The sequence below is a fragment of the Hirundo rustica genome, chromosome 3 (assembly GCF_015227805.2).
Source record: "Hirundo rustica isolate bHirRus1 chromosome 3, bHirRus1.pri.v3, whole genome shotgun sequence".
NCBI classification, from domain to species: Eukaryota; Metazoa; Chordata; class Aves; order Passeriformes; family Hirundinidae; genus Hirundo; species Hirundo rustica.
The window spans coordinates 12,933,966-12,946,128 of record NC_053452.1 but is presented as its reverse complement, the minus strand read 5'-3'; the positions used below and the strand labels follow the sequence as shown (position 1 = coordinate 12,946,128).

Here is a 12,163-nt window from a genome sequence, read left to right as displayed (position 1 = left end):
CAGAAATAAACCACCCAGACTGGGTGAAGGAGATCTCTGAGATGGGCCAGATGCTGAGGGAGTACATTTTCCTTGTAGTAGCCTCATTAGCCCCAGCTGGTGGGAAACCCTCCCCCTGCCCCAACAAAGGAGAGTCTGATGATGCATCAGTGGAACCCACAGACATTACAACTGTCCAGGTTCCAGCTGAACAACAGGGTCAGTCACAGCCAGCAGCAGTTGCCTCTGTGGAAACAAAGAAGTCTAAGGCGAAATTAGCAAACCCAGGTAATAAAGATAAGAAAGGAGGGCCCTCACAACCCGCAGGGGAGCCACACATTGAGATCATCACTGAGTCCCTGTGGTATGAAAGTCTCCATAATCTGCAAGAAGATCTTGCACAATGGTGACATGAGGCTTATACAACCTGGTTACTGTGGGTCTGGGACCTTATGGGTATGGGTGTGCAACTAGAGAGTGGTGAGGGAAGGAATTTGGGACCCTTGACCCAGGACTCAGGTTTGAATCAGGTATTCGTAAGGGAGCCAGGGCACCTTTCCTTTTGGGATCGGCTTTTAAATGAGTGTAAGGGAGACGTCTGTCCACAAAGAATGAATGCAGGAGCACCACCATAGAATGCCCTGGAAGACCCTTGAGGAAGGGATCCAACAGCTGAGGGAAGTGACAGTATTGGAGGTACTTTTTGGGACGGGTGGACAGTGTAATAAATCGCCAAGCCAAATTCAGTAAATCAAAATTTAGAATTTTATTTTGAGACTTAAACACAGTCTCCGGTAGCCACAATTAAAAGGGACAGCGTTGAATCCTGGGATTTCGGCACTGGGTGAACACGGTAACCGACTCTGTCAGCCTGTTACCCACTCTGTTCACAAATTGAGTCCACTGCTGCTGATTTTTATACAGTCCTCCGCTGAGAGTGGACTGAGACCTCTCAGTCCGTAAGACTCTTGCTTCGTGTGGGCTTCATTAGATATTCATGTTCATGTCCGGGATCCATTGAATGGATTCTCAGAGCAGAACAATGTCATGATTGCGGTGTCCGGAGAAGGCTTGGAAATGTTAACACTGGGCCGGAACAGATAAGATATCGATCTGATGTAATCATTCGATAGTCAGGGCACCCATCTCCCTTTTCCATTCCTTTGTGCCTTTCCAAAACGATTCCCGGCAGGAATCCCTCCTGTCCCTCCGTGCAGTTTTTGTCTCAGTTAACCCTATACACACCTGTAGGTTTACTGCCCTTAAACCAAACTTAAAGTAGAACAATTTTACATGGTGTATTATTACATTCTGCAGTGAATGAATTACATATCATACTGCTTAACACGAATTAACTTTAGGACATATATCACAGACAGCATGATAATGACCCCGACAAGGTTAGATGCAGAGGGCAAATGTGGAATCTGGCAACTTTAGGACCATCTCAATATGCCACATTCATTTCAACTGTCTTTCAAAACCAAGACACGTACATGGCAGCACCTTGCCACACTGGCTCAGGCACACAGGTTGGGCTGGAACACAACAGCTGTGAATTCTGTCCACTGCCCCACACAGGAGAAACTCCCTGTGCCACAGCATCTGGCTTTTGCACTGAGCACCTGACCGGGCACCTGCAGGGCAGCAAGATAAAAGTGGGTACTTGTAAACAGCATTTCTCCAGGCACTGGCTCCCTGTGCTGCTCTGACCACTCACTCAGACCTGACTTCTGCCATCCCCATGTGCTCCATGGCTCCAAGTCCTCACCTGAACATGGGAACCTCACTCTCCACATGTTTGCTTTCAAGTACATTTAAAGACACTCTTGGCATGTGCTCAAAAATCATCATCCATTAGGAGAAAATATTAAGCAAAGGGTTTAAAGGAAGACAAGGCTACAGATCCACCATCAAGTTAAGAAGAGGATGTCAGCATATGCAATACACATCATGCATGAAAGCAAAATCAGTAAGGTTTTGGGTTACTTCTATGTTGCAAGTCTATATGTTTCAACACAGTTAGCACTGAGGAGCCCTAGAGTTAATTCCTGGAAAACGCAGGTTTGTATTTAGCAAATATAAAGTAGAAGCCAAAAGTATCATTTTTGATGCAAAAAAAAAAAGCGCAAAAGAACCATTTAAAAGTCAAAAAAGCATCTGGCTATTGTGGTTTTTTTTTCCTTTTCCCATACAAGCCACTTGTGAGACTTTGTTTAGAGCACTGTATTTAGTTCTGGGCATCTGGCTAGATGCCATTCACATTCTGGAGCTGGTGCAAGTGAGGAAAAAGAATAGTTTTTGGGGTTTTTTTGAGAAAAGTCCCTCAGAAAAGAGTTGTGTCTGCCTCTAAGCATGTACAGATGAGGTTGGGGAGGTGACTTATTATATCTCACCAGAGTCCATCTGCAGTGCTCTGCTGGTTGTAAAGGAGCAACAGCAATTTGCAGGAAAAAGATTTGTCCTTTAATTTCTGAATACCATACAAAACAATCCAGTGCTTTCAGACTTTTCAGTACCCACAAAGACACCACCTGCTTATGTGCAAAGCAGGGCTTTTACTCTTCAAAGACAAGTTATAGATAAGACATTTTCTGAGAACATTAATTAACAAGGCTATCTTGAAAACCCTGTTCCCAAGATGAGGAGGAAAAAGGCACTTCCCTTTTCTCATCCTACCCTCTCATTATACAGTGTTCACAGACCAGAATCCTCCCCGGCGCAGCATCAGTACCTGTTTTCTCACACAATACCCAACACAAATGGGTGCACTAATTCTAAATAGAATATAATGATTACATACCTACCACAAAATACTGTTATTCTTCCCAGAGGACTGGTAGGACTCTAGGAACTTCCCTTTGCTACTTTCACTCTACTATTGTGAGATCTTCATACTCCTCTCCCATATTCATGCTGATGGCAGAATCCTTACCAGCTCCAAAGGAAACCGTATAGCATTAATGCACAACAATTTTCAACTAAGCTAATTGTTTAGATCAAAATTTAAAAAAAAAACAGAATGAACATGACTGCAGCTCCACAATTTCTTTTCCTTTATGTGTAGTTTCGCTCTCCTGATCTCAAGGCAGTAGACTTCAGCCATCCCATAAAATTCTCAATTTTACTTAAGAAAGTAAACAATGGGTTTTATGTATGCAGGCTCATAAAATCTACATAAGGCAACCAAAAGTTACATGGATAAAGCCAAGCTCTTGTGCCTGATTCAGCATTCACAACAGCATAAATTCAGAAGCCCCTGAAGTCAACAAAGCATAAAACATACTACCAACAGAGGAGAACCAAGCCCACCCTCCTTTGACTAAAGAATGATTCTCATAAAGAATGGACTTCACAAGCATGAGAGAACCTGGGAATGCTACGCTACATTATTATGTTTTTTGTTTTGTCTGAAAAAATTAGGCAGCAACCCTCAGCTGAAACAGGCAGCTATGAACATTTCCATGCAGAGACTCTTGCCCTGCCTGCTCAGGCACAGAGCAGCAGCATGCACTTTACCTACACTTCTCCCAGCAGCACAACACCCGAATGAGAAAAGGACCTGTGCTTCACACTGCACAAACCTCTGCCTCTGTCTTGCCAGATGCATCATCAGCTGTGACAGGGGCAGAATGTCCAGCATTGAGGCAGCCACGAACTGCTGTGGTGCGCCTGGTAGGCCCTTCACCATCTTTAATTGCTGCAGCAGCCTTATAGAACAAGGAGGCAGAGAATGTAGCATTTAATATGTCAGGAGAAATTTATTTTCAGTGTTCTGAAGTAAGACATACATTGGAAAACCAGAGCCTCATAACCATCCAATTCATACTAAAACATATATATGCTTTGCTACACAGTGATTCAATGTAACAGAGGGTAGCAAATAATTCAGTTAAACTTCCAACCCCTCTCTTGACAGGCATTACTAATTGAATGATAAGTGACCCAAACGAAAAAAAAAGGTAACTGGCACACTTGACTCTGCCTAGCATTGTCTCCACAGCAATTCTCCACTGAAGAATTTAGAGGGTTGTTTTTTGAGACACATCTTGAGAAATCTCCAATTGTGTATTAGAGGTGCATAAAGCCTCCTACCTTCTTACTCTTAAACGGCTTGCCCTCGAGATCTGTATGGTATGCCAAGTATTTATTACAGCCACAGGCAAGAGCTACACAACCACAGAGCCTGCAACACATTTGACCACAGAACCGCTTTTCTGTGTGTTGCTCCACCCATGTTTGAAGTCACTATGTCTGCAAAGTAAGAGCACGATTTTGCTGTCAATCCCCTTTCTCCTCCTGATAGAGTCTCTTAGTGATCTTACAGTAATGATAAACTGTGGCTGTGGTTTAGTGAGATGTTAAGAAAAGACCTGAGTCCATATCTACTTGTTACAGTAGTCCATCAATCCTTGCTGCTGATGGAAGATGAATTACCTCACTTATCACTACAATGCGACAGCCACATTATTCTCCTACATAACAGCAGCTCTTTAACTGCTATAGTAACGGTGCTGATCTTTCTTTGTCAGTGCAATAGGCCTCTTCTGAAAAAAATTCAGCCACCCTACTCTTCATTCAGTCTCTCAGTAACCACTGCTTGAACTACCTTTATAAACAACTCAAAAATGCCCTGATAGTTAAGGAGAAGGGCTAGTCTTCTACATCAAGAGCAACAGGAGCCACCCCTCTTGATCCTGTCAGCTACACACCAAAATACCTGTCCAGCTGCCCACTCACCAAATACCTCAGCAAGAGTGAGAGAAGGGGACACTGGAGCAGAGCTTCACATAGACACCACAACCACCTTCCTATAGGTGGCGTGAGAGACACTGAGCTGGCTGGGAGTGCAACAGATTGACAGAGTGATCTACCATGCTCACTCACAAGAGACCTCCAAGACACAGTATCCAGCTGTGCCAGCAGCACAGGCTGCCAAGAGACCCCTGGCCAGCCCAGTCTCATCCCACTTCTTCCTGCTGATCTAATTAAATAGTCAAGTCCTAAGGAATCAGTTGGTATTTTGGGAGCTAAACAGAGCTGAAACTAATGAACCTTAATATAGATCTGGCCTGAGGAAAGTCAAGGGCTTGGTTGCATGGCTATACTGACTTACTTTTACCACAACAAAACAGAATAACTCATGGAACAAGTGCAGACACACCTGAATTGAACACAGAGCTGCTGTGGAGCAGCAGAGTCACGGCTGCTGAGCCCTTGCCTTTCCAAACAATGCCCCATCAGCCTTCCAGTGCCCACCTAGCAAATACACACCTGTGCAGGTACCATCAACTCCACTCACCCGACCAATTCATCACCTGTTACCCCAAGCTATCCTCTGAGGGAGAAAGGACTCCAGCCAGCACTGTTCACCCCTGGGGCTTCTGCTGTCACGCAAATACCTGGTAGAAATTCTGTTCTGCTCACTCCTCATCAACTCAGCTGGGCTAGCAAAGGCACATAAAGACGTTCCTTATTTAATAGGCCTTAAGAGTTACACTTTGGGAAACCAGCTAATAAAACAAATGAAAGGTGGGTAAGACGAGAAGACGAGCTCACAGAGAAAAAGACACCGTTTGCTTTTCAACATCTACCAAATCACACCTGCGTGATCTAAAAGAAAATTTTGACATAATATTTACAAGGAAACATGTCAGAAGAGGACGCAGCCAGACACACACCGCATCCCCGAGTTTTAGGCCCCAGGAGCCCCCGTTTCAGCCAGCAAAGGGAGCGGATGCCCGGACTGACTCCTCATGGAGCACGGGCTGCCCACGGCAGGCGCTGCCGCGGCATTGCCAGGGCCGGGGCCGCGCTACGGGCCCGCACCGCGTTCCCCTCACACGAGTTCGGATCACCCGAGGGGACAGGGAGGTGGCGAGACGGACACAAGCACAGTCCCCAGCCGGGGCCCACGGGGACCGGCCAAACCCGGCCGCCCTTCGCTGGGAAAGATGCAGTCTGGTGAGAGCAAGGCGAGGACAACGCTGCCCCGCGTCACGGGCAGCTGCCGGGGCTCGGCTGAGTCCGGCCCTCCTGCTGCGCTTTCGCAGGGGCGGTTTCGATCGGGCCCCGCGAGCCGCACGGACGGCCGCGACTCCCGCATGGCCCGCCGCCCCTCCCTCACCTCGCCTCGCCTCGCCTCGCCTCGCTCGCCTCACCTGGCCTCCAGCGCGTCGGCAGCACCAGGCAGCGCAGTCGGAGCCGCCCCGGCCGGCCGGGCCGGGCGGAGGTGCGGGGAAAGGCCGGCTATGCCCCGCTGCTCGCTGCCCCCGGGCCCGGTCCCTGCGCATGCGCCGCTCGCGCGCCGCGCTCCGCCCACACCGGGCGGGGCAGAGCCCGTGAGGGCACCGGGAACTTTCCTGGCAGGGCAGAGCCTGTCAGGGCACCGGGACCCGTCGGGCACGGAGCCGGGTGGGCTCTGCACCTCAGCGCACCAGCACCTGCCCGTAGGTCGAGGCAGCCTCACAGAAGTCTCCAAGTCACCAGGACCCGTGCGGTGGGCGCAGTTCTCCGACTTGCACCAAAGAAACTGGTTAAGATCATTCACGGCCTCGATGCTGTTAGACTGTGTATTTTCCACAGCTCATTCCAGAATGTATTTCACTGCAAGTTATCTCAATAACAAAATAAAGAGAGCAACATTTCCCTTCCATTCTGTCAGCTGCCAGCAGTGCATATTAAGAATGCCAGTGACCACAGTGAGGAGCAGCTACCGTGTCAAGCCTGGTTACGTTCATAGAGACACCACACTGGTAAAGTCTGCTTAAAGGGGGTATAAACAATTCCAAAATCGAGACCATTAAAATGAAAGGTGGATGCTTACCTAGCTTTGAGGAGGCAGGACAAAGGAATGCTGTCTCATGTCCAAGAGGGTGATTTTTATATTAATCCACTGCTTCCATGAAAGTTCCCATTTATCTTCAGGCCCAAGAGCCCTGGTTGGCCCCACTGAGCAGTTCCTGTTTCTGCAGCTTCCATGCAATCTATATCTGCCTTTTGAGAGAGGTGTGAACCCTGGCATAAGCTGGAGCAGTCCTGCTTGCCGGTTGTGGCAGCAGTGGTGAGTTCTACAAGGTGTCTCCAGGCCTTCTCGCAATGGCTTCACCTGCATGAATACCACACAGAACTGGGACATTAAAATGCATTTATAATGAGCTATATTGTGACTGACTTCAGCTGCTGGTGTTTATTCAGGAGGCTAGAAAATGGAACTGAAGTCAGGCTTTGCAGTACCTGGTTTAGTAGAGCCATCAGAGTCCTTGGCTACCCTTTTACAGAGAGAGGAGAAGACACTGACACTCCCCTCTCCCCGCCAAACATTTGAGAGCAGTAGGGTGAACTGCCAGCCACAGAGAAAAACAAGAGCAGAAAAGGCAGTAAACAAGAGGCAGGTTAGGACACAGCCAGTCCTGCCAAACTGGAGCAGAACTGAGCTCTAAGGACTGGAAGAAATTCACTGGAAAAGCCTTTACCTTTGAAGAATCTAAGATACGGCATCAAGTTTCATGGCTTGTGTTTCTTATTTATCCCTGAGACCACTCCCCTCAATCCAGCTGTGAGATGGGTTTGGCATGGTTTCCTATATATACAATAAGCTTGCAGAACAGCGGGGTTTTTTTTTTCTCTCTTTCCAAGCCCTGACTGGCTGGGCTGTATTTCTCATCATACAGGTGCAGATCAGAGACCTGTGTGTAGGCAGAAGGATTTAAGGTGGGATGCCCCTGAACACCTGACTAGTCTGGACAAGACCAGCATACGGCCTTCCCCAGGCTACTGCTCCGCTGCATTATAAACCATGGAGCGGTGAGGGAAGCTTTCCCATGGAATTTGGGGTTGACTGGGCCAGGGCAGTATGTACTTTAGCTATAAAAATCATGTCCTGAGTACAAAGGAAAAGCATGTTACCGGGATGGATCTCCAGTGTCCTGAGTAGATACCATAGGGATAGAACACAGACTTGCTTATCTACTGTCAACTGTGGCAGCTGCAGCAAGGAGCAGAAACTCTTAATTCCTTCGGCTAGCTTCTCTCATGGCAGCCAAGATTCCTGCATCAAGACACTTTCCTCTTGCTTTGGCTCCTGCCCTAGATGCCTGTCACACTGCTATGAGCTCAGCAGGAGTGAGAAGAGAAACTGCAGCACAGGAAAAGACAGAGAAGTTGCTTGCATCTCTCTCCTGGAAGCTGAACATGTTGCTGCTGCACCACAGGAACAACTGTGCCATCTCCTAGCCATGGAGGTGCATCCACCCCAGCCTCCACAATGAGGTCATGTCCACCAGTGACTTCAGAGTGATCTTTTCTCACCTGAAAACATGTGTTTCATTTTATAGCATGTGATCGTGATTATTTCAGTGCATTCCAAATCTTACCCCTGGCAGCATTATGTGTATTATACTTTTGGCTTCAAGCTGGATTTCTTATTCTGATTTGCACTCAGCTGTTCCTTATAGCAAGGAAGGAGGGAGATGGGAATCAAACTGCATGAAGGAGGCTCAGCAAAAACTACTTAAGAGCAAAACAGACCAAGGTGTTTTGTTTACTTTTCCTGATTACTTTTTCATACAGTGTGAACATATCAGAGGGAACATACACACATACAAAGAAAATAAACGACAAAAACCCCACTAACCAACAAGTGAACAAACCCCCACAGAACTGAGCCAACTAGTTTTTCTGCAAGACTAGTTTTTTGTAGCTAGGCTAGTATTGGGATCCTGAGTTGCTCTGTGCTCTGTTCTGTTGCCCTGCAATGTACAGTGAGGCAGAATCTCTCCTTGTTCCACCTCTTCCCTTTCTCTCAGCCTTGTCCCATAAAGGTAGATCTGGACAACAGCTGTCCAACACTCCCTCACCTCAATACGGATCTCCATAGTGCGGTTTGATGAGAGAGCTGACAACAGCTAAACTCCTGACCAGCCAGGAAATGAAGAAGTGGAAAAGCTGCATAACTGTATTTCCACCTCAGCAGCACTTACTTTTTACCTTCCCTTTCTTTTAATTTCAAGATTTTTTTTGACAACAGTATTCAAACAAAATGTGTACTTATACAAGGATGTGCAAACACTTGGACATCTCAGGTCTCAAAGGTGTACAGCAGAAGCCCAGGTTTCTCAGAAAGCCCCTGCAGTCAGAGGAACACAGAAACACCACAAACGTCCTGCCCTCTCTGAGCACTGTGTAAGGAAGATGTGAGGGCCATGGCATCTGATCCCTCTCCTCACCAGCAGCCTCACTAGCTCAGGGAGCAAGAAGGGAAGGGCAATAATGAGCCTCCAGCCACCAATGAAAGCTCATTCAACCTGTGGATCTGCCAAAAGCTGTTCCTTTCTCTACAGTCTGTGCCAAAGTAACATGGCAGTAGTGATGAGATCTCCATCGAGGGAGATGATGACTGCCAGACACTAGCTGTGAATGATCAGAGGAGGAACTTGGGAATGATCAGAGCCATATTCTGATCCCACTGCTGAACGTGTATCTGTGGCACTGTGTGGGTAGGAGAGAAGCAGTGGTAGGACCTGTGTTTGGGTAAGGACTTCCTCAGTGCACCTGAGTTCAGCATCCCTGATGCTGTCTCTGACCCACCACTGAACACAGCAACTTGAGTTGATCAAAGTTTGGACTTGGAAGTACCAGCTACCAAGTAAAGCAGCTTCTGCCTTCGCTATGGTGGATGGAGTCCTGACAAAAACCAGCATGCTCTCATCACCTTCAAAAAACCCAAGCTGATATTTCCAGTCTTTCTCTCACAGCTGTCTTAACTTGCAGGAAAGTAATGATTGTGGTTCATCCTTTTGTCTTTTCACTGAAGAGGGAAAAACAGAGTGTTTGTAGCCTGGCTTTAAAATTGTTTTCTAAATGAAGTAATCTGTACTCCAGATCTCCAATTACAGTGAAGAGTGACATACACCATACCAATTTATACGACAGCAGATCATTAGGGAGAACTGTGATGAACCAATTATTTGTCACTTCAGCATCATGTTTTGACCATGCACTGTTTAACCAGACCCTAGAAAAAATTTATTACTAATGTACTTTATGCTTCTTAACTCATACTGTTAACATCTATCCCTTCCCCAGACTTGGAGTGCCCACAGAAAATGCTGTTCTAAGGTGGCAGCAGGCATTTGCTTTATTACCTCTCGTCAGCCAAACCAGACCACTATGAACTTGGAGGAGAATCAGGCCCCCTCTATGTTCAGATAGCAATAACAATGCGTTATTCCAGGAGAGGGGAAAGAATTCCTGCAGCTACATTAAAAGCTCTTGTGTTTATCAGTGAAAATACTATCATTTCCCAGTATGCTTTCAAATTGTAGTCAAGTATTTTGCCTTAGGTTTGGAGCTGCTTGTAAAAACAAGAAAGTCATACAAGACCAGTAAGCTGAGGATGATCAGCTGCAAATGTAACTCTCAGAGGCAGGCAGAAGCTGGCTGGCCTAGAACCTGGTGTGCAGCCTTGGGAGTTTGAAGAATGTCCCGAGACTGGTTTAAGAGCTAAAGGACTTGCTCTTCTCTAATGGGGAGCAAATTTGTGTACATAGAACAAAACCAATAGCAGAGACAAACAGAATTTGTCTAAAGTGCCACTAAATAATGCTACCATCCCCTAGAAAAGCCTAGCATTATGAATTCAAACGGCAGAAAGCAAGAGGAAGTGATGGTACCTAATATGTACTACCCGTGAGTCCAGGTTCGTAAGTCATTACTGCCACATGCCTCCACCAAACCCAGCAGATTGTTACCTTGTATTTGGAACTTCATCTTCAGCCTGGAGAGAGCTGTATCAGCCAGGAGTGAGGACAGGCTGTGACCGGGCCAGGTTCTTGGGCTGTGTTCAGCTAATGCAGACCAGCACTCTAAAGGCAGCTTGGTTTGAACAGGAGAGCTTCAGCAACACAGTAAGTAGCTTTGAGTGAGGATGACAAGATCTGGCCTGTTAGGTTTAATATTTTAATCTACTGCCCAAGTGTACTGCAGCTCTAATCACAGCCACGATGGATTCCTCAAGTAGCTGAAGATTAGACAGACCATCAATAATCCCTGCTGAGCTGCATGGATGAAAGCTACCAAGAGGATTTAAGGAGGAAATAAGGTATATCCAGAAATTCATTAAGTTCCAGTTGAGACAAAACGATCCATTGATATTTGACACTGAGCATAGTCCAGAAAACTGGAAGCAGATACTGAAAATGAGCAAATTTCAACAGGCCTAATGCAGATGTTATGAACCATTTATAAATATTCAATCCAGGAAGCTCTGTCACTAAGGATGGATAGCATTCCTGTTGGTAACTGTAAGGCTCCATGCTCTATGTAAGGCATTGCTCTGCAACATTAGAAAATACACTTCTAAAATCCAAGCTCTCCCTGCAATCAGCACTAAAGAATTTCAAGCAGGACAAAGGTTGATTTACGTTACACACAAAGCAGAGTTCTCTTTTTAAAATCTTACTTGCTTGAGACATTTGCACTGCAGCTGATACATTAATTATGCCACTTTTTCTTTTCCCCAGTTATTTTTTAAAGGCTCACTTGTAAAATCTTCTTGTGTGCACAGTTTGAAGTGGTTTCACTGCTCCAGGCTGTGGCATTCAATTGTTTTGGTTTGTTCTGTGCTACTATTCTCTAGCAATTTGCTTAGCGTGTAAAGAGAGTGCTGTTTGTTCCCCACAGCCAGAGGCTGAAGATCAGCCTCCTCCTCTCTGAATGCTGCAGCCTGCTCAAGGCAGCTGGATGGGAAGTGGGCAGATGCTCAGCTGTGCCTGGAGGGCTGATCACCACTGCAGCGGGGAGGAAAACCATGCAAAACCAACATACCTGCAGCATCCCAAGTCCTGTGTCTCCACACTGCTCTCCCAAGGCACGGCCACACATTGCCTCTGCTTCAGCTTTCCAGCAAGCACAGTGTGCTGGGAGCACCGGTGTGCTGGGAGCACCGGTGTGCATCCATCCCCCAGTGCCAGGGATTGGGAGCTGCACTTCCAGTTGTGTAGCCCAGCAGCAATCTGCAGGCTGCAGGCTGCAGGCTTAGGCAGCACAACGATTTGCTTTTGGCACTAAAAGCTCTAACACTTAAGCCTTTGTTTTCCAGGGTGTCGTTAGCATGTCTAGGATGTCCATGCCCTGGCATGCCCTGGCATGCCCTTGCAAAGCTGCGGAGAAGCCTCAGGTGGGA

The 12,163-nt window shown here is 46.8% G+C and overlaps 1 protein-coding gene across 6 annotated transcripts in view; it reads right to left on the bottom strand.

The window, feature by feature from the left end:
• The window catches only part of RIN2 (Ras and Rab interactor 2), an 88,268-nt gene that overhangs the window by 66,456 nt on the left and 9,649 nt on the right, over positions 1 to 12,163 (bottom strand). For 4 of the 6 annotated variants that reach the window (XM_058419920.1, XM_058419919.1, XM_040059917.2 and 1 more), the window contains exon 1: positions 6,141 to 6,274. The exons of 1 other annotated variant lie outside the window; for it this stretch is intronic. In XM_058419920.1, coding sequence (XP_058275903.1) covers positions 6,141 to 6,272 — 132 coding nt within the window. In that variant the 5' untranslated portion in view covers positions 6,273 to 6,274. Of the gene's footprint in view, positions 1 to 6,140; positions 6,275 to 6,805; positions 6,837 to 12,163 lie in introns of those variants that run through there. One more of the 6 variants, XM_040059918.2, reaches the window with a different exon arrangement.